The 23,628-nt window shown below is 39.9% G+C and overlaps 1 protein-coding gene across 1 annotated transcript; it reads left to right on the top strand.

The window, feature by feature from the left end:
- Positions 1–401: 401 nt before the first annotated feature.
- Positions 402–23,307, top strand: cspg4b (chondroitin sulfate proteoglycan 4b). Its single transcript, XM_026343086.1, has 10 exons — positions 402–694; positions 4,457–4,620; positions 7,030–10,602; positions 10,888–11,361; positions 11,694–11,870; positions 14,699–14,897; positions 15,401–15,532; positions 17,799–17,971; positions 18,461–18,644; positions 19,148–23,307. The coding sequence occupies exons 1-10, from the start codon at positions 607–609 to the stop codon at positions 21,205–21,207; spliced, it is 7,224 nt and encodes a 2,407-aa protein (XP_026198871.1). The 5' UTR covers positions 402–606; the 3' UTR covers positions 21,208–23,307.
- The last annotated feature ends 321 nt before the right edge of the window (positions 23,308–23,628 follow it).

Genomic DNA, 23,628 nt, shown 5'->3' with positions numbered 1-23,628 from the left:
TTATAGCAACATTTGCATGCATATTGATAAAAAGCTGCACAAAACCTTTCAATAAATGATGAAAAAATGCAAATGGACATAACTGGAAATCACAACATTAAGCCCAGACCTTACTTTGACTATTTAACTGTTTAGCATTTATAAGCAGCAATATGCCATCAATGATAACTTCTGCTATGAAGTTATTTTGACTTATTAAATTACCTATTATTAACTGCTTATTAATGCTGAAGTACCCTGAACGCACTACAGTCTACTTAGATCGACATGGGCTGAACTGGGCTGCAGCATTTTTCCTCCTCTTCTCCTTCTTCCAGCTTTTATTTTGAAAACTGGGATTAGGACACACACACACACACACACACACACACACAGAGAGACGAGGCGGAGTTCAACCAGGACCTCCAGCGGTGCTTCAGTCCAGCTCGGGCTGCGCTGCAGACTGAGTCGTCGTCGTCGTCGCTGCTGTCCGGGGGGAAGAAGCTCGACTGTCCCGCGGTGTTTGGGACGGAAGCGTGAAGAAGTGGAACCTGCTCCAGCTCCGTGAATATGTAACTGCTCCGTCCGCCAAACGCGACTGTTGCCACCGGGAGAGGGACCTCCATCATGGACTCTGCTGGGAACAACTCCGAGCACAAGTTGTGGCTCTGCGCTCTTGTTTGTTGGTCGCTCCTGGTCGAGCTGACGACGGGAGGTACTGACACAACTTTTTTTAAACTTGGTTTTAAGAAAACATATAAGATTAAAAACTAGTTCATGGTGCTTTCAGTGGCGATTTGGAAACAGTGTAACTATATTTAAACTGAACCAGTTTCCTCCAGCGTTTGTAGTTTGACCCTGAACGCATCTTCAGGTTAAAAGTTACCACCTAATGCTCACAACCAAACGACGCGACACCCTCAATATGATCTTTGGCTGATATTTTTTGTAATATTACAAAAGCAGGCTCAGTATCACTGTTTAGAGGAAAGCTGAGTGTGTTTCTGTGCTGTTATGTTACATGAGAGGTTCACGGGTCTTCAAACGTTAACCTCAGTAACACCTAACAGGGCTGAAGCAAATGCGAGCGGACAGGACGGTGGGTGTCTGGGCTGCAGTGATTCATTCATCCAGCAACAACAGAAACTCATTTTAGCCTCTAAAATGTTTGAATGAGTTTTCTAACTAACACCGATAAACTCAATATTTATATCAGAAACGATGTGCATTAGGTTTTTGGTCATCTTTGCATGCATGGTGCACACATGCAGTGCACTGTAAGGAGCCACTGTGCCCTCACCTTATCAGAGGCAGCACTAGAAATGGGACCGTGATGCTCACTGCATTGGAAAAACTAGCTACACTCAAATGAATGCAAGGAAATGAACAGTTATTGCTGCGCTCAGAGACCTGAGGGAAAAAATATGTCTTCAGTCAGTTACAGCGTCAGATGAACATTATTTACATCCATGTGGGCATTCATTAGCTTGTCTGGTCTGCCTGTCTAAATTCAACATTCATCCGCACTGTGCCTGAGGATAATCAGGAATTATTCCACTGTACCTCACTCATCAAGCCCTTCATTGAGTATAACCACGGTAAGCTTTACTTCAGTGCCTTTCTGAATGCGTGAATCCTCCGTATTCCCTTTGTATTAGGCAGCGAGCCTTTGCTAAAGCATCCACTTCCCAGGATCTGACAATGCATCAGCAACAGAGTGGCATGACAAGTCAACTAAAATCCAAAGAGGCACTTCAGTCAAGTTGCATCTCTGATTTGCTGCATAAACTGAGCACACAGGCAGTGACAAGCACTGGGCTTGCCCCTCAAATTAAATGGAAGCGGGTGTTTGGAAAAAGGTCACTGACTGATGCTGAAGGAGCCGTTTGTGAAATTGCACAAAAAAAAATGTCCCTGTCACACAGAAACTACAGCAGACATGTAGATTACAGAAGAGCCTTCTGACACCTCCTGTTTCTGCTTTTCAAGCAACACACTCAGGTGTGCAAAGCTGTGTTTATGTGAAGGCACTGATTTCTGTTTCTGCTGCGCTCTTTCATTTACATACTCCCAAAATTTCAAAGTTTCTGCAGCTGAAACACCAACAATTTTCTTGCCACCATTTACTTACATTATTGCCATTGTTCCCCAGCTTTCCAAGAATCCAGTTCCTTAAAGGCAAGTGTGGAGTTGGGAAGTTTAACGAAACATGACGTTGAATAACGTCATTGTTATGACGCTTAGATACAATTGAGTGTGCACGTCCATCCTTGTGAATTTAAGAGAAAACTGTCATTGCTTTCCACTTGACCAGTTTAAGGAAACGCTTCCTCCCTGTTATGTACACAGAGCCAGTCAGATGAATGAGAAATGAGACAGGACAATAAATTCAGTCAGTGTGACTTAGAGTCGGAAAAAAGATAAGTGAGACTGGGTTCTGTGGGCCCGTGGGCCGTTCAGTTTATTTATATCCAGCTGTATTTGACAATTCCACAATCCTCAGGCACTTTATACCTGACCCAGGATTATAATCTGGCATATGGAGATGTAGGATTTGCTTTTAAATTATGTTTTTGCATACCCTGTGTTTGATGTTTTTTAGTGTGTGAGTTAGTGCAAAACAGTGGTGTCTGATATTTCTGGGTGTGATATATGTGCTGGATATGGCATTAGAAATTTGCAGCTATTAATATGAAAGAAATATGACTAAAAATTAATATTTTTGGTATAAACAAATGAAGGAACTTCAACCAAATATTCAAATATATTTGCTTCTCAATTGTGAGAATCTACAACATTTTTCTTCTACCTTATGTGAAAATAAACCAAATAAATTGGAGCTTTCGGCCTTAAAAATAAGGTGTTATATTAGGATTTAGGCCTCATTAGTTTAATTATTTATATTTATCATTGTTTTGTATCCAAGAAGCAACAATAATATATTTTACAAAAACACACAATTAGTCTCCAAAAGATTAATAACAAACCACAGGCTTTTAGTGTTTCTTTTTTGCTTGTTTTGCCATTTTGAATATTTTTTTGTTGAAATAAATAATTTTCAACAATGAGTGAAAATAATATTATATCTATATATATGTGTTTCTTTCTTTTGGATTTCTCTGTTACCAAAAGATGAACTCATGTTGGATACACTAAGGTTGACACATATTTCACTTTTTGTCTCCCTGCACTTAATTCCTACTGATTGATGACTGTATATTTATAGGACCAAAGGGCTTACGTACATACTTTAGTGGGTTAATTGTCTTAATTTGTAGTACACAGTTTGTACAAATTGGTTTTGGTCAATCAGACTACCCATTAGTGCATTAACCCCTTTAGAAGTAAAAAACAATGCATGTACTTTAACTAGCTTTCCCAAGCGAGTCACTCTGGCTCATTAGCAGCAAGCTGCTCTTGCCCTTGGGTCATGAAATACAAATAAATCAAACGTTTAATGGACACACTTCTTCACAGAGGTTGTTTGTTGAGCTTTGAATGTGAGGGGGAGTCGGGGAGGGGGTTCATTAAAAACTGGACTGGTAAAGCCCGAGCTCTTAGGCTTAGATGAGAAAGCTTCAGAGCATGTTAGCATAGATTACAGGGTGATGTGAAATGGCAGGGAGGTGAGGTAGAAGGAACAGCTGGGCCCGTCCGCCACACTGTTGCTGGAATATAGAGCCACAGACAATGGGGAACGTCACAGCCTTTCATGATTTGGATGAAGGTTCTTGTCGGGGCAGCGCGAGTTCAAACATGTTCCACTCCCTCCGAGCCATCTCCCCATGCACTGCCTCAGTCTGCATATACTGCTGTTGTGGCGCTTAAGTCAAATACCTTTCAATTTCACATATGTCACTCCTGCAGTTTTGGACAGTCCACGAACAAGTGTTTCCCAATACTACAAATGAGCTGAGACACAAACCTGCAATTCTGCCACAATGCAGAGGCTGTTTTGTGTTATTCTATAGGCAGTTATTATTCTATAGGTAAAGCTTTATTGCTTCAAAGTAGCACTCTTGTTGTACTTGACTGCATGCAAGTAATTATAGTTGAGCACATAACAAACACAGCTGGCCCACCAGGAAGGCTATACTCAGCACATTCAAAGACTCTTACAGGTATTCTTTAAATCAGATGAGGTATAATTTCTGCACAGTGTGTGTAATAAAGCTCTCTGGGTATTTGTATATGGTTTTATCCCCCCACTTACACAGACTCTGTTCCATTTGTAAAGAACAGCCTGGATGATAATTAGCTTGGTTTTTATATCTAAATGTCACATGTTGGCTATATTAAGACCACAATGCTTGACTGGACTTGCTCTGTGTCTGCTGCTACTGTACTTTCTGTTCCAGTTCCCAGCTTCCTCATTCTCAGCCCAGCTTGTATAATTGTGATGGACTGATTAAAGGTGACTGAACACCACATCAAAACATGTAGTTCTACCTTGTCTTCTATCTCTCTGTCTCTACAGCTTCCTTCTATGGTGATGGCTTTGTACAGCTCAAAGCAACGGAGTCGTCGGACCATAACACACTCCGCGTTCGCTTCCGAACCTCCAGCACCAATGGCCTGCTGTTTCTCGCTGCCGGCCAGACAGACTACTTATTACTAGAACTACATGCTGGTCGCCTGCAGGTGGGTACATCCATGGCCCCCAGCACACGAGCATATGTGACCAAGCATAGATTAGATGAGCCTGCACTTGTGCGTATATGCACATACATGCAGATGCTCTACTACATGCACAAGCACAATCGGCACACACATTTTGGTATTGTACTGACTTTGCCCCATGAGTACACACGCACACACACACCAACCACCGTAAGCTATAGCTCCATCTCAGTTGACAGTGTCCGTCTCTCAACACAGTAACACAAGCAGACAAGCCTGTGTGGTGTGAGCTGAGTGTTAACTCCATACCAGTCACTTCTTGTCACAGTAGAAACTACATTATGAAAACAGTCAGATCTGTGGTTTTAGGGTGTTTGAGTATCATTGAGTATTTATGTAGCCCTTGATACTTACCTCTACCCACCATGTCTGTCTGACAAGTTTATTGAATTACCGAACATTGTTAAACGTTAGAAATTAGGTGATGTCCTATCACCACTTCACCAACCAAACTGCTACTCAACCAAATAACTAAAAAACTAGTGAGCTAGGTGGAAGAATATAGTTTATTTCACTAATGAACTTGAGCACAGGGCTTCGTCAGGATGGTTTTTCCTTAGCTTTGTCCAACCAACAGTCCAAAATAAAAGATAGTCAGTTTACAATTACATAGAACAGAGAAAAACAGAAAAGCACTAATCATTTCATGACCTACTCATTTCAGTTTTAATTTAATGTGTGGTGCTCTTTATATAGTGTTATATACATAGTATTATATAAATAAGATATTCATTACTTGTGCAGTTATGTTTGTTATTTACGGAGAACGAAGAATTTAACACTCTAGCTATAACTGTGCAAAACATAAAACTGAAACTAATTTTATACTTATTTAGAAAGTTACCAAAAAACCTAAATCAATACACTTTTTATTAGTTCATATTCATATTTCATTACACCTGGATAGATGGATGGATCATTTAGGAGTATTTAATAACCTCACAGTAAGAGTATATCTTCCTATTTCTGAAGGCACTAAATTCCATAAAACTTAAGCCAAGTTATAAGATGCTAACTTTAATGTTAAATTCATTCAAAACAACTGTCCCAGCAGCAAAAAAGACTAATACTACAGTGTTTTGCCTGTAAATTTAATACAAATAAACATAACACCTCTGGAAATTCACTCCTGACTTAATGACAGAATATGATTACCTCGGGCACATTTAAGAAATTTAGGGCAGGTTTGGGTCTTAAGCAGGAGGGACTATTTTTAGCCCTCAACACAACCTTTGCTGCGAGGATTTAAGGGTGAAATACATTGTCCCTTCCAGACTGCTCTAAAGCGTCCTGTAAGCAGCTCTGCCACACTAAATCAGAATGCAGAATGGACAGATGTACTGTGGGAAGCTTTTTTTTAACATGCAGACACATTCATAAGAAACACAAGAGATATACACTATATCTCTTATGCATCAAACTTGAGAAATCCTTGTGACTAAGCTTTTATTCTTGTTGGACTATTCTGCTGGGAATTAATCATCCTGACGACTGTGTTGCATTGTCACACTTCAGTGAGCAAGAGGAGTGAAATACTTGTCCATGTTCTTTAAACTGGCACAGGTCACCAGATAATTTTTCTTGTTCACTCTCACAAGTTTTCCTCGGGCATTGGGTCTCATTCCATGTTAGTCAGGCATGAGTGTTGCTCCCCGGAAACCCGTGCATGAATAGCAGGGACTCAGCAGCAAGCCTTGACAAGCACGTCATCTAAATACAGCATTAGTTTGAGATAGTGACATGATGCTTTGAGGACATAGCTGAAGGCAAAGAAATTATAGTGCTCTTCCTGTTTAAATCACAGACAAGCTCATGGTTATAACAACAGATGACATCATGGAGTATAAGCAGTCTGAAGCCTGTGTTTCCCTCTCCAGGTGTCACAGTGTCTACATTTACAGTAATCGTTTAATTTTTGTACATCATAATAGATACAGTTATAGAGATATTATTTCATCTAATACAATATACATATTTTGAAGATGTTATTTTAAATTTGAATGCTACATCTTTTATATTATTATATAACACTAATATCTTATTCATCATATTAGACAGTAGTAAATTTTGCATGCATATTTAAATAAGATTCTACAGCCACGGAAGAGGGTCTTTGAGTCTGTGCGTAGAGACAAAATCACAAAGGTTTCATCCTGAGGTGGACATGAAATCGAAATCGTCTTTGTTTTCTTGAGTCTTTAAAGTACCTGATTTTATGACAAGTCATCCAAAGTTATTTCAGCATGAACACACACAGCACAAAAATATCTATTATAAACCTGAAATTTAATTTCTAGATCAGTACGTGTGTTTAATTTTTCTGATGATATAGTATATTCTGTAATCCAGTTATTTTGTCTCTTCTCATAGCTTAAACTGGACCTCGGATCAGGAGAGCAAGTGTTAGTATCAGAGCGAGGTACCCAGCTCAACGACCTGGCCTGGCACTCTGTGGAGGTCCACCATGTGCAGCACAACATCACTCTGACTGTAGACAAAAACTCTCACACAGGTGTGAAGATGTCAGGTTCCCACCAGGATTTTAACATTTTGGATGGTCTCTATGTTGGAGGCTCAGGAAGCCTGGACAGACTTTATCTCCCCAGAGACCCACTTGGTTTCCGAGGTTGCATGGATGATGTAGTCTTCAATGAACATGACTTGCTGTCATCACTGAGGCCATATGCTGGATTCAAGAATGTCCATGAGGTATCTTTGGGCTGTAGTCCCCAATTCTTTGCCACAGAGGAGGACCCGATTAGCTTCTTCAGCTCCAGGGCTTACATTTCTCTTCCAACCTGGAACACTGAACAGGAAGCAGTATTTGAGTGTGTAGTGCACACTTTGGCCAAAGAGGGAATAATGCTGTACAGTTCAGCTAGAGACGGGGGGTTTGTGGCTTTGGAGATTCAGGAAGGTTTGCCAGTGGCCATGGTTGGGAAAGGTGGAACCAAAACTGACCTCCATTCTCTCACATTCATCAATGACGGGAGGTGGCATTCTGTCAAATTGCGTTTTAGCTCCAAAAGCCTTGAGCTAACTGTTGACGGAGAGATGGTGAAAAGCAGCATTAGCTTCCGTTCAAAAGGACTTCAACCTAAAGGCTATCTGTTTCTAGGTGGTATTGATGATAGCACCAGATCAGAAGTCAGAAAGGTGGGGCTGGTCTCTGTGTCTGGAAAACGTATCAGAGGAGGATCCTTCAAAGGATGTTTGAAGAACATAGCAGTCAATGGAGTGAAGATGGGTGTCTCTAATGCTGTAGTCACCAAGGATATCTCAGTAGGTTGTGAGCCAGAGAAAGAACCACAACCATCAGCCACTGTAAATCCAACAAGCACTCCAGGATCCCTTTCTCACTTGGTAACACCAACACCATCACTTCACATGTCGACCCTCGCAAGGGGCTTGGACCTTAGGTATGGTTCAAATTTTGTGCAGTTTAAAAACCTTGTAGTGGCAGAAGGTGGTCGAGCACCTCTTGAGGCCAAACACATCAAGGTACTCTTAGACTTCAGGAAACTTGGCATTAGACAGTCCCAGATAATGTTTCGAATTAGGGAGCAACCTGTACACGGTCAGATAAGGCTTGATATCGACCAGGACCAAGAGGAGAACACCTTCAGCATGTTGGACCTTTGGCACGGACGCGTGATGTACATCCATGGAGGCTCTGAGGAACCAGATGACTTCTTTATGTTTTCAATTTATTCTAGCAGTAGAAAGCAAGTTCCTGATTATCTCAAGGGAAACCAATTGTACCGCTACAATATTACTGTGACACCCACCAATGATGCACCTGAATTGAGCCTCCCCGAAGGAAATCTCTTTGTCCTGTTGGAGAACTCAAAGAAACGCCTCACCTCTGAAATACTGAGGGCTACAGACATTGACAGCAGCTACAATGACCTTTTGTTCTCTGTGCTTGGGAACCTGAATGCTGATGCAGGATATTTAGAAATTGAAAGCAAACCTGGCAAGGCAGTTACCTCATTCACATATTTAGACTTGGACGAATTGAGGGTGTCTTATGTCCACACAGGGGTTCGAAACTCAAGGATAGTCCTTAGAGTTAGTGATGGGGAAAAGGTCAGCAACACTGTGGTTCTAAGGGTCATGGCTGTAGCACTAGAGTATAAGATTGCCAACAATACGGGTCTTGAGATCATTCAAGGAGAGACAGCTGTAATTGGCTCAAAACAGCTGGCTGTGGAAACCAATGCAGTCAAACAAGTTGTAGACATTCGGTATGATATTATTGAATCACCACAGTATGGAGAACTCCAGAGACTTCATTCAAGTGGTGAATGGAGGCCCACAGACTCATTTTCTCAAAGGCTTCTAGAAAAAGAGCGCCTGAGGTATGTTAGCACTTTTCAGGACATCCAGACATCCAATGCCACTGATTACTTTAAGTGCAAAGTTACTGTGGCTGCAAGGGCAAACACGGAAATACTCTTCCCAATAACTGTGAAGTGGGTGAAGTATCATCTCGTGAGAAATATTATGATAGACTTGGATAAAGTTAGGAAAGTGACACTGGATTCAGAGCATCTTTTTGCCACAGCTGAAGGTGTGGCTCTCTTAGAAGATGACCTTTATTTTCGAGTTTTGACCACCCCAAAGAAAGGGAAGCTTTTGCTTGACACCACAATTTTAAGAAAGAACTCAACCTTTAACCAAAGACAAGTAACAGATCGGAAAGTACATTATGAGCTGGTTGATAGGCCGCATGAGGATACAAGTGACAGGTTTAAATTTCAGTTGATTTCCAAACATTCTCAGTCGCAAAATTATGATTTCCAGTTTTCCATTAAAGCAGATGTCAACAGCGTGTTTATAGGAAACAATGGACTTTCCATACTGGAGGGTGAAAGTAGACTTATCACAAAAGATGAGCTGTTTGCAGAAACGCTAAGTACAAAGACTATGTATTACACAGTCATAAGAAGCCCCAAACATGGAAAGCTAGCCCGTATTAGTCAGTCAAACTCCAATGATACCTACGACAACATCTTAACTTTTAGCAATCTGGATATTTTAGAGGAACGGATAATGTACATTCACGATGACAGCGAAACAACGCAAGATGAGTTCACGTTCATTGCTTCTATCAGCCAAGAGTTCAAATCCTCTATCACAGATGATGACATTGGCTCTAAAGAAGGAACGTTCAACATATCAATTCAGCTAGTCAATGACCAAAAGCCGATACGTGTCATAGATAAAGTCTTCCATGTTGTAAGGGATGGTCAGAGGTTACTCACTTTAGATGATTTGCGTTACCATGATGCAGATTCTGACTATGATGATGCTCAGTTAATTTACACTCGACGTGGAATCCCAATGGGAGACCTAGTGCTGGTTAATGATACTAGTCATCGGTTGTTCCAGTTTCGACAGAAGGATTTGGAGGAAAGGCGAGTTTTGTTCATCCATAAAGGTGTGAGCACCGGCAGGTTTGTGCTCTTCGTCTCAGATGGTAAACATTTTGTATCAAGCCTTCTAGACATTAGTGCGCATGATCCTTTCTTGAAAGTGGGCAACAACACTGGTTTATTGGTTCAGAAGGGCCAATCAGTTACCTTTTCCACAAGTAATTTCAGTGTTGTATCAAATCTTGACATCAGAGATGACCAGGAAGTTATTTTCAACTTGGATGAGGCTCCTAAGTATGGAGGACTTTATCGCAATGAAGCAAAGGTGGAGTCATTCACACTGTCTGACTTGAAGGATGGGCTGATCCTCTACCGGCACAATGGCACAAAACATCTGGCAGACTATTTCAATTTAACAGTGAAAGCTAAAGATCTTAAGCTTTCAGTGATGATCAATGTTAAGGTTTTCCTGGAAAGTCATCAGAGGCCACCTATCGTGCAGCATCACAACACCTTACTAGTGGAAGAAGGAAAACCAGTAAAGATTGACCAAACTAAACTTGAGGTGAGTGTTGCTATAAAGGTTCACATGATTTGAATGCCTTATTAATTTCAACCCAATCCATTTTATATAGTCTGTATTTTTAATATTCATTTCCATTTTTCTCTTAAAATAACAGTGTTGTGGTTTTTGATGCTGCAGAAATAAAAACTGAATGCTGACCGGTTGTTTTTTTTTTACATTTCAAAATGATGCCATGTTACATTGAGAGTAAAATCAAAACTAAGTTTTAGTGACACATGGAACTTTTCAAATTTAACCACTGAATATGTTTTCTGATTGTTGCAGGTCACTCATGAGGACAACCTGCCATCTGAGATTGCATTCACAGTCAAGGTAGCCCCCTCTCATGGTTTTCTCCGGCGTTTTGTCGAAGCAGAGGCGCGCTATGTCGGAACCAAACAGTCACCTGTCAAGATATTTACCCAGGAGGACATTAACACTGGGAACATTCAGTACATGCAGGTGGAGCCCGACAAAGTCAATGACACCTTCACCCTTGATGTTACCAATGGGGTCACTGATGTCAGTGACATTGGGATGTTTGTGGACATCATCCCCCGCCTCATCCCACTTCAGGTTTCAAATTTCACACTGAACGAGGGCGCCTCCAAGGCACTGACCCAGGATGTTCTCAAAGTCACCAACCGCCACTTTTCTGGAATCGACTTCCTGTATAGTTTGACTGAGCCCCCACAGCACGGTCACATTGAGCACTCTCGACATCCAGGTGTGCACATTACCTCATTCTCCAGGAGACAGGTGAGCTTTTCTGAAAGATGCTTGTAGACCTACAGCGGGATAACGTTTTTGTTTAGAGGATGTTTTCTCTAATGTGACCCAAATTTCAGGAATGTCTAAATTTTTGTCACCTGTAGCCTAAATTAAACAATTAAACATTTTACTGAGACTGACTAATTGATGGGTCAATTATTTTGTGGATTATAATAAAGTAAATAATTATAATTAATTTAAACTTATTATTTCCAGTTCTTAGTGTTTACAGTGTTTGTAACCTAAAATTAATCTCTATTTGCATTTACATTACCACATTAAATAGTAATACCCTAACCTGCACTATGATCTCCAACCAGGTGGAACATGAATTCATTTACTACGTCCATGACAGCAGCGAAACCTTAGCTGACAGCTTCACTGTGGTGGCCAATGACACAGGCCTGAGGAAGCAGAGTGCAGCCCAGACGGTGTACATCCAGGTTACAGCTGTCAACGACGAGCCTCCTGTTATTACAGCCAACAGGGTCCTCAGGGTGAGTCTGCACTGCTCTATATTTAAACTGTGGACATTTTTTCACTAGCAGATCAGGCACCATAGCTTACTGTTAGACAGTTTTCATGTGTGCGGTGTTTCACGTTGCCATGGCTGGCTTGCTTAATGAGGGAAACTATGTTTGCTATGTGGAGGAGGGTCTAGGGAGGGCGGCAGCACAAAACAGACACTGACATACACTTTGAAGGTGTCTGGGACTTGTAGGAAAGCCTGTTATGGTGCTAAGGCATTAAATTTTTAAACAAATTCTCACTACATTTTAGTGGGTCACTTTCTGCTTCAGTGAATTAAACAAGGAACTGCTATTCTGCACAGTTTGGGTTGACTGAAAAATATTTCTTAGGCTTTGTTATGAATATAAAAACTTATTTAAATGTTGCTTGGACTTGGTCTTGCTTATATGTCAGTTGAATTTATCCATTCAACATCATACCACTTAGCACTATGACGGGTGTTGAGTGTTATGATGTCATCCCAGTGAAACAGCAGACGATGTCACTACGTGACCTCAACACATTTCCACAACTCTCTTCAATATCTGCTTATCAGATTTTTATTATTCTGGTCACTGACAAATTATCCTGTACGTATCGATGAATGTGATGATATGTTTTGCTAAACGTAAGTTGTGAGGTCAGGATTTTAAAACTGAACTGAATTATCAGTGTCCACAAGGTGTCTCTCTGCCACTGCACGTCATGTTGGCTCTCACACTTGTACTTGAAGATTTTGAGAAATTTGCAGCCCTTTTCAAATCACAATTCTGTATTATATTATATAATTTATTAGAAATGTAACTTTCAAGCAGCTTTTATGGTTTCTCAATCAATATTTTTAAAGAACTCATATTTTTATTTATGAATTGTGCCACAGGGATTATCTTTACATGTTATATAAGCTTGGCAAATCCTGCACTCGCTGTGGCAAGAGAATCCGTGTTTTGTCAAACGTGAAACAAAATTTAGAGAAACACGTGCCAATTGTAACATTATGCTAATAATCAACATGATTTATCTATGTATACACATACACATTTTTTAAAACTGAAACCAGCAACTTATTATGGTGGTTGTGCACCTGCTAATTGAAAAAGTCCCATATGTGAGAGACGAGCGCAGTTTCAATTACATTAAAGCCTTTATTTTATCCATCAGATATTTTAAGTGCTTAAATATTTTTTGTTACACCCACTTCCCCTCACCCTGCAAAGTTCACTTCTGCAGTCTGATCTGTGACGCTAGTGGGAAGTTGCCAGTAAATAGTTAGGTAGTGTGTGAAGACTGAGATGTTACTGTGATCACACTCTTAATATGAGTTGACATAGGTTTTGTTGCTGCATTACACTTCTATTTGGCCTATTCATACTGTTACGACAGGACATTTGCACTCACTTTTATTTTACATTTACATTTAGTCATTTAGCAGACACTTTTATCTAAAGTGCATTTGGCAACTTGTTAGTTGTTTGGTTTTACTAACATGACTTTAAAAAAATTGTTGTTTCTATAGCAGCAAATAAAGAATAAAATATTCACTGTGCTCTTCTATAATTTGACTTCTTGTTCTGGAACACATTTATAGTTATTGCAGTATCACAGGATGCAATATGTCATAGACTTGTATAAAAGGAAAACTTACCTGTGTCTGATATCATGACAGCCAGACATCATATTAGCTTCTAGAAGAACTAGAGAAAGAGACACTTAAAAATACATGGACATTTCTCCAGGCAGATTTTAAATGATGGGAATCCCAGTGAGTTTGCGAAAAGAACAGTATGTAATAGCAGCTCTAATTATTACTTGGAGTGAAAACATAACCACACGTGTATCAGTGGCTGAATTCCATTTAGCTGCTTCAGTTTCAGTGTCCTAGTATTGGTAATGCTGGCTCACGGTCACAGCTTACTGGGATACTTGAACAGAAGAGTGCCATGGTAGTTGATAGCAGGAACGCCCATGCTTTTCCTATTGAGACGAATGAGAAAGACTACTGTGGAAAACAGCCTATTTAAGTAAGCAGATTCTAGAAATTATACTTTCTCATGTTTTCTGTTGCAACCTTTCCATAATTGCTTTGGCAAAACAACCTGTATGAGAGAAAGTTATGCAATCGCTGATCTGGCCTCGGGTATAGAAGCTCATCTTTTGTTGTCAAGTGTCTGCATGGGTCAGTAGTTTTGTGTTCTGTGTGTCAATGAGTTCCTCTGTTCTTTTCTGGTAGCTCGAGGCTTTTGAATTTACACGGAAGCAGGACGTAAACTGTCCCTCACCAACACTGTGCAGAACATTTAACTGTGTTTGCAGGCTGCACAGCTCATTTGTCCTGAGATGTCTTTCGTTTGAATTGTTGATTTCAGTGAATCGCGGTGACATTTTCCAAATATTGTTATTTTCTTACTATTTTTAGGTACTTACAAAATAATTTTTGTAGCAGTTCTGCATTGCTGAATGATAATCAGTGGAAAAAGACAAGAGAGAAGAAAGAGGGGAAAATGTGAAATAGCCTTGGAGCTGCTCCACACTGCCTCACATGGCTTTCTGGGTCCTTTCTATGTGGTGAATGACATGGACACAGCAGCTGTTTGCCTTTTTTTTGCAGAGCACATATTTAAATTCTGGCATCTACAGTAAAAATAGTCTAATCGTCTTTGGACTAATGAATAAATGTCAACCTCACCTTTAGCTGCCAAATACTGTTACGACCATGTTGAATAAACCATTTCTGCTCCTCCTGCGTTCCTGGACGATTAAGTTTTAAAGCGATCACAGATGGCAAATTTTGTGTCCTTTTTCTTCTCATGTCCAGGTTTGGGTGTCCGCAGTGACAGAGATCAGGCCAGAGGATCTGAAGGCACAGGACCAGGACACACCCCCAGAGGAGCTCCATTTTATGGTGACCCCACCGAGCAACGGACACCTCGCCCTGAAAAGCGCACCAATGAAGGTGCTGCTCAACTTCACCCAGGCACACATTGACCAAGGACAGCTGCTGTTTGTGCACAAAGGTAAAGTTGGACATACTAAATACAACTTACTGCACAACACTGGAGAAGACAGGATAGACTTTTTCAATAGTCTGATGTAGTAGTAGAATAACAAAAATGTCAAATCTAATTCATGTTTTGATTTTTAATAATTTCTTGCTGTTCCTTTTGCCTCCACTAGAAGATGCTGTTGACAGTTTACTATGTTTGATTTGCCCTATGCTCATATCAACCTGCAAACTTCTTCATCAGCTATGAAACATTATGTATCACTGTTCTTGTTAAGGCAGAATATAATGAAGGTCTGTCAGCATTTGATGTTGTCAGTCTTACAGCTGTGATTCTGTATTTTCTTTGCCTGCACTTGTACAACTAGGAAAGGTCATAACCACACCCTAGACGTGGAACAAAGTGAAAACCTGTACTCATAAAACTAAGATGAAGTTGTTCCTTTTTCAGGTTCACAGACAGAATCAGCTTTGCCTCCACACTTTGATCTTTTCTTTGTGCTACGTCATTTCCAGGTGCCACATCTGGAGGATTTAACTTTCAAGTCAATGATGGTGTGAACTTCACCCCCAGGCAGATCTTCAGCATTACTGCCAGAGCCTTAGTTCTCAGTGTAGAGAAAAACCGTCCACTCAAAGTGTTTCCAGGTAAAGCGTTGTCATTAAAGGGTGACTTCACCAATTTTTAACTTGCTTGGTTGTAGTGTGGGGATAAATATATATGAATGCTATCCCTCTGCATTTCCTCTATAAAAATGTCTTTCTGATCTGGTAGAGAGAACTGATATACTTTAGTGTATGTACAGTACCAAAAAAACCAGACCTCCACTTGACTGTGGTTTTAACTTAAGATGAAGCTTCATCTTTTTATCTGTATAGTCCTCGTTTCAAAAAAAGTGATTACAAGAAATTTTGAAATAGAATTTCTTTGGTATACACTTTTATGTCATACTGAAGCTGCACAGATGCTTCATTTAAAGAACTGAAACAATATATTTTTGTCTGCCTTCATCATCCAGTCACATTGACTCATTTCAGTTGTACTGTACTATTATTAACTATAAGCAAAGTATTGATTTCCTCTTTTCTGTTTTTATAAAGACTTATTTGAACAGTTTTTCTGTGACATCTTGCCATCCCATTTGCTTTATCTGATATGCTGCGTTAAACTCCCAGAAGCTACAAACAGGAACACTGGGTGTTGCCTGTGTCTGCAAATACATCGTAACGGTTTTCGAGATTTCCAGTGGTCTGTTTCGTGAGTTAGGAGGAAAAGATATTGTGAGGCTAACAAACTGCCAACTGGCACGCTCTGCTGAGCTTCCCTGCCACAGGGTGAGTGGGTACTAGAAAAGCTGTGCCACTGTCTGTCGGGGGCAGGGGGGCAGGGTGATGGGAGCTTAAAGTGACAATGAAAGGTTTTGATGGGGTGAGGGGTGACATGAAACACTTTCAGAATGTGGAGGAGAGAATAATGTTTCTCCCCTAAACTGCGCAGAGACTCCTCACTAAATGTTTGCATATGCCTCATTAAGAAAACGAGACTGAAGTGATTTTTGGTACGAGGAAGTTTACTTATATTTCTGTCAATTTGTTTACATACAAAACATATTATTCAATCAAGTGTGTTTGTGCTGTTACATGGAAACAGTATAAAGGCGTGAAAGAGAATAAATACAATGTAAAATACAATGTTGTTCAGTCACTTCAGAAAAATTTGTAGTAGTTCCAAATGGCCACATATGAAGATTGAGCGAAGGTAGACAGTGAAAATCCAGACTGCATGGACAGAAGGACATGATATCTTTTTTCTGAAAAAAGAAAATATTTTAATTATATATGACACATTTCTCTGTGTCTACATACTACTGCTGTTCAAATGTCTGACAAAACAACAAACCACATCTCTTACAGGTTTAGTGCATGACTGATTTTCTGTCGCTCTCTCTCTTCCTTTAAGAGGGACGTTTCCCATGGGAGATAGACAGGGATAGTGGGAGTTCTCAAGAAGAGTGATGAATGAATTTCACTGTGCCTTGGCCCCTATCGTTGCCTTTCATCATTTATCAGTAGTCCTCTTTAGCGTTCTCACAATCTTCACTATGGCACCAGGTCTGTGGAAAGAATAGATCTTGAGCATGTGTCTGGACAGAAGGCACGGCGAGCGCATGTTAGCAGAGCAGGAGCAGCAGCAGCAGCTCCAGTGCTCCGTCTGTGTCACCAGAAGTGTTTCAGCACATTATTGAGTTGAAGGCCACCCTCACTTCAGCAGTGCTCAAAGCCCAACAATTTCTGTAGTTATTTGCATAAAATACAGGAAGATAGTGAGACCTAAAAGTTTAGTTTAAATCTTTGCATTTCCTAAAACCTGAGCCGTTAAACAACCCCTGTAGACAGCTGGACTGATTAAAATAGGAGCCTATCTGTTCTGTGTGATACCTCAGTACTGAGGCCTTGTCCTCATGCACAGGACATGTTCCTCATTAATGTTTTTTTCCCAAATGGAAGATTTCTGTGCCTGGAAGGAGCTGATCTATTTTTTTATTCTTCATTTAGTCTTATTTGATTTTTATGTAACACCCCCACATTGCAGTGTTGGACAGTGCTGTAAAAAGTCTGTGATGTCTGCAGTACAGCTTTAATTTGACACATCAAAGGATTCTCAAAGGATCTTGTTTTGCATAACGTGGAGTCAAAAAGATGTGAAATGTTTCCAAGGGAGAAACTCACTACCTTTGATGCAACCGCACAAGAGCATTATGAATAATAATGTGGTTGCAGCTAAACTAAATACAAGACCGGAAGAATGTTTTTTTTTTCTTGACAGATACGGTTTTGTGATCAATTATCGAAGTCACTTCATCTGCAAGTTTCCTAATTTAATAAATAATTAAAAAAAATGTTTTTCCTTCAGGCTCTTCTACACCAATCACAAATGAGGATTTACTAGCAGTGACCAATGACATCAACAATGCCTCCAACCGCATCATTACATTTAATGTGATTCGACATCCTAAACTGGGGCGTCTGGTGACAAGGCAGCCTGATAATTCTACAGTAGACATTTCCACTTTCACACAAGATATGGTGAGTAAAAAGCTGAAGGCCATACAAACACGTTTTGCTAATTTTACATACTTTAAAATATGAGATAAGGGATGTAAACCAGAGTAAGATCAAATATTAGGGTTTCTCGATTCATATGGAAATTTGTCAAATTTCCACTATGAATAATAGATATTCTGCATCATTATTCAGGAAATTGATTTTCTGCTTATTGAGCTGAATGAAAAATGTAAAGCTTTTTATATTATCAATTAGTTATGTCTGATCAATCTGATGTGACACAGTTAAAGCTCTGACTCTATGAGTACCTACTATTAAGTAAAATAGATTTAAGAAATCATCTATTATCTAAGATAATAAATTAAAATCTTAAAGAATCGTGAATTAATGAGGGTAAAGTGTTTATGCGGTTGATTAAATTATCAGTAGAAATTAGAAATGGCTGATCCGCACATTGTGCAAATTGGATGATGTGATTTTCTTTCCAAATGTGATGTTTCCATATCCCAGGTGAACAGAAGAGAGGTTGTGTATATTCAAACCCCCATTGAGTCTGTGGGCTGGGAAGCTATGGACTCTATGACCTTCTCTGTGGCATCACCTCCTACGTCTCTGGACAGCCAGACCTTCAGAATAGACATCTCCTATGAGAATACTGGACCAGAGCACAACACGGTCCTGCTTTCAAACACAGGTATAAACAAGATTCTGCAGCCATGCCAAGAGCTCTGGGATACTGTACCTGCGCTGAGGTACTTTGAGCTAAACGTTATAAATGTCAGCATGCTAACATGCTCACAGAGGCATATGCTAACTATTCTATTTGTGTTAGAATACTAACATTTGCTCATTTACACACACAGTACAGCTGTTGTACAGTGTTTGTTCATGACACAAATTATTGGACAAATATAATTTCATAGAAATAGACACCAAAGCAATATAAAGTTAAAAAGTAGAGCATATATGTACTAATTATGGTAGTCCATCCAATATTAATTGACACATTTTATTTAAAACTACAAATTTGAACAAACGACTAAGTTCAAGACATCACCAGATTCTCTAGGATTCATCAGTAGGTTGACCAAAAGAGATCAATGTCATTTGCACCAGCCTGAAATCCCTGACATTGCTTGTTTGTTGTTTTCAATAATGTTCATGTTGATTAACTTTAACATTTTTGCTTGGTGGTAGGTGCTGAGGTAACAGAAGGGGAGAGCGTCGTCATTGACAAGTCCAAGCTTGATGCCACTAACCTGATGTCCAAGTTGCCAACAACTCAACAGAGTTCTCATGAGGTCTGGTTCCAGGTCACATCACTGCCTCAGCATGGTGTTATTGTGGTGGGTGAGAGAAACCTCACCAAGGAGAAACCTAACTTCTCCCAGTTTATTCTCAACAAATACGGTATAACCTACAGGCATGACAACTCAGAGACAACTTATGATCATTTCGTATTTAGTGCATGGCTGAATCCTAAAGGCAAAACGGCCCAGCGCCCCCAAGATAACAATGATGTTGTTGAGGAGCATTTTAACATCACAGTTGTACCTGTAAATGATCAGCCACCTTTGCTAAAAACCAAAACTCCAAGTCTGAGGGTAGTACAAGGAGATACAGTAGCCCTCAGGCCTGAGAATCTCAAAGTTGAAGACTTAGACAATCCTCCCGATGATATTAAATTCTCTGTGATTAGCAAGCCAAACAATGGTTACCTAGCTTTTAAAGGAAACTTAAATGAGTCGATAGTGGCCTTCACCCAAGCCCAAATCAATAATGGAAGCATCTATTTCATCCATGATGGAAGCTCTCTATCGGGGGTGTTCTACTTTAGTGTCACAGATGGCCATCATAAACCAATATATAAACTCTTTAACCTAGAAGTGACAGAAATCACCATTTCTTTGCTGAACTTCACTGGGTTGACACTTGAACAAGGGAAGACCTCAGTATTGCTGACTCAGTACAACCTTACTGCTAAGACAAATGGGAAAAACATCAGCATTTCCTATCAGATTACAAGGCCTCCAAATTTTGGCAAACTTTTGAAGGATAGCCAAGAAGTCACTCAGTTTGCACAGGAGGATCTACAAGCTGGAAGGTTGTCCTACCATATGACCTCCCTTTCCTCTGCAGAAGACAACTTTGAGTTCACTGCCTTCACCTCAGAGGCGAATCTGACTGAACAAGTGATTAATATAACAGTCACACCTTTGATCCAGGTTGGCAAAGGTTTCAGGATTCCCAATGGGGTTGCTGTCAAACTCAACACTAGTTTTCTCAATGCCTCTGAACTGGCTAATATCAGTAACAGTGACCCTGCATTTGAAATTATTTCACATCCTAAGTATGGTAAGGTGGTTTGGATAAAACCTAAAACATCCAGGAAAACTGTACCAGCAGAGTCCTTCACTTTTCAAGAGGTGATGCAAGAAAGGGTGGCCTTGGAGATGAATGCCAACATGACTGGAGTTCAAGAGCTAAATGACTCACTGGTGTTTGTACTGAAAGCTGATAACACCCAGCCAGCTAAGGGGGAGTTCCACTTTACCATTGTGCCGTATGATCCAGCACTTTTTCCAACCACAAAGAGTCCTGTGCCAACCACATCATCTGTTCCTCAGACACCAATCCAGACTTCCAAAAATGGAACTGCATCCCCAGTCCTGTCTACAGCTTTCCTCTTCACCCAGCCACCAAGCAAAAACCAACAGAAGTTCAAGGGACGCAGCCGCTGGGGAAATTCCAACAGAACTAGCATTTTCAGTACAACGCTTGGCAAACCAACACATGGAACAGAAGAATTCCCTTTTATGAACACACCGGTTCGTGTAGAGTCCTTTCCTCAAAAGACGTCCAGTCCACTCCTGGTTATCTTACCACTACTGGCCCTGCTGCTGCTTGTAATTATCTTTGTGGTCTTAGTTATCTTTCTTCGACACTACAGGCAAAGGAAGCAGAGTACTGCAGCACCAAAGGAGCCACCTGCCACTGGTCTTCCAAACAGTCAGTCTTACCAGGGACAAACCCAGAGGAGCACAACGGTTCCCACAGTGACTGTAACCCCAATAAACCCCAACTGCCCAGGAAGCCCTGTTCTTGATCGGTTATTGGTGTCAAATCAGGGCTCGGCTTCCGACACTACTGATTCAAACATGCTCGTAAGTTCCTGGAGTAATGGTTCCCTTGGTGCATCTACCCAAATAATTAGAACCGCCACTCCCACTCTGCAGAAAAATCAGTACTGGGTATGATCTTCCACAAGCCACTTTGTAGCTATACATACTGTATGTGTTAGAGAATACTGTTGTGCACTTAAACAAGGCTGCAATAAGTGATTGCCTGCAGGTTATGAGCTTAAAGCTGCATGAATCAATATTTTTATTCATGCATTATCAATCCAATCCTCAGCCAATCTCCTCTGGCATTGGGCAAGTGGCAAGGTTACACTCTGGACAGGGCGTAGAGAGAACATGGAAACTCCACACAGGTAGGCCATAGCATAACATAATTCTTAGGAGATGGACATGAAAGAATGCAAATATTGGAACCTCATGCACCTTATGCAACAGAGGAATCAAGCCAGATTTCCATCCTGCTTTTTAATTTTTTTTTCATTGTTTGAGATTTCATTGGCATTCTCTTAATTACACCAGCTTGTTGTGCCCTTTTCTTTTTCAATGGTTTAATGGCACCCTGACAAAAAAATGGCACTATGGCATTTTTTTTAGACAGTTTTCTCTGAATGTAGATAAAATAAATTGTAGGTTTGGATGAAAAGCCACTAATAATGACAAAGTCAGAGTTATCACTGCACTCTGCAGCTTTATGGAGCCTAAGCTGAGTTGTTGAAGGCTATAATGGAGCTAAAATCTTAGTATGTATTGGACTTACTGTATATTCACTATACATTCGCAAACACCTCTTTAATTGCATTATATTGTTGCTCTTTATATGGTGCCGCTGTAACTAGGAAAGTGTTTGCTATGAACTTTACAAAAACAACTTTGTAAGGCTATAAAACTGCATCTCAAGACTTTAAGTTACATAATGGCCAAAATTGATTCATGCAGCTTCATGGTCACCTTCTCTGGCTTGAGCTTTGTTTGAGTCGCACACTCCACTGAAACACGTTGGTTTACAATTCAGCACCAAACACTGCTGTATATTTTGTGGGGCAGACTTGGTTCACTTGAGCATTTACAAAGTGTCATCATTGTGGTGAATTATAACCTATGTTTGGTGCCTAACGTGTGGTAAATCACTCACATTGTTATCTGGTCCTCTTGCATGTTGAAGTCTTTCCCATTGTGGGTCATGGTCATCATAGCAGGAGCTGCAACTGTGAATTACTAAGATTGACACTGGCACAAAGATGTATTGTCCAACATTTCAATTGATTGTGCAGATTTTATATTGTTGTTATGCATTATATATTGTCGTATATGTTGGTGAAGATTCTCAGTCATCCAGGTAAAGTTATCTAGAAGTGGAGTCATTACTATGACTGCACTTCCAGATATTATATTATAGCAACATTTTGCTTTTGTAAACTCAGGTATTTTGTTAACAGTCACTCACGTTACTTTTGATTAGGGTTGCATGTATTTGTTTAATGTTACAGGACTGATTAGCATGGTGGTATAGTGAAGTGGGCCACTGAAAGGGTTTTGTACCACTATTAAAACAGGTTCAACCATTAACACTGATGAAATCACACTAAAATATTAGCACTGTTTTTTGTTTGTTTGATTTTTTTTTAACCATGCAAAGAACTTTTATCTTTTTGACAAGCATGAAAGAATTAAGACATCTATCACCCAAGAACCTACACTGTTCTACCTGTGTTCATGTCAGTGATATCTGTGCTCCAGAGTCTACCCTGAGATTTGGGATTTAATGCTAATCAATGACCTTCTGAGGTGAAACCTTATTAAACTTTAAATTTGAGCAGCAATTTTGACTACATCTTTAGTCCATCTTTATAAATCCGCTTTTACTTTGGTGAATGATAACAAACTGAACATTTCTTTGACTGATATGAGTGCTGGTACTTATATTCATTATTTGCTCAGATTCTTGACATTATCTGCTGTAAGACTTGGTTGTTTGACACTGTAATGATATGTCTACTGTAAATGAGAAGTTCGGTTCTGGCGAGCTATGGGAGATGATAAATTGCTGTCACAGAAAACCACTGTAAACATATATGTTAAAGAATCATTTTGTATTGAAGAGAAGTGTTTAGCTAGTGTATCCCAGTCTCATTTTATTGATGTAAATTACTATGTAACAGAAATGTCATATTTATTTATACCATATTTTTAATAAACCACAAGGAGTTACTTTCTGCACTCATACTGTGTATGTCTTATATAAAATATGCAGCTTTTTTCACTTAGAGGAGAAATTCATTTAAATTGCCCCTTATTTTATCCCATTTATTTCCTCTATCACTATAATTTGAACTACTTGGAGCCCATTGCTTCATCTTAATGGTACTTTATACATTGCAACAAAAGATATGTCGCACCCAAGAGCAAAGTAGTAAAACATAATAGTCACTTATCACTTATAATAGTCATAATCACTTGTCCTAGTTTCCTGCAATTACTTTTTCTCACATCCAAAAACATTAACATCTGCAAGCCTCTGTCACATGATCTGCACCAAGG

The sequence above is a fragment of the Anabas testudineus genome, chromosome 9 (genome assembly GCF_900324465.2).
Source record: "Anabas testudineus chromosome 9, fAnaTes1.2, whole genome shotgun sequence".
Classification (NCBI taxonomy): Eukaryota; Metazoa; Chordata; class Actinopteri; order Anabantiformes; family Anabantidae; genus Anabas; species Anabas testudineus.
Note: the sequence above shows the minus strand (reverse complement) of the source record. Positions and strands in the feature narration are given on the sequence as shown.

Excerpts from the sequence above, each read along its gene's own strand:
- cspg4b (XM_026343086.1), top strand. The coding sequence starts at position 607 with ATGGACTCTGCTGGGAACAACTCCGAGCACAAGTTGTGGCTCTGCGCT. Across the intron at positions 10,603-10,887 it reads TTGACCAAACTAAACTTGAG|GTCACTCATGAGGACAACCT; the intron begins GTGAGTGTTGCT and ends TGATTGTTGCAG. Across the intron at positions 18,645-19,147 it reads GGTCCTGCTTTCAAACACAG|GTGCTGAGGTAACAGAAGGG; the intron begins GTATAAACAAGA and ends GCTTGGTGGTAG.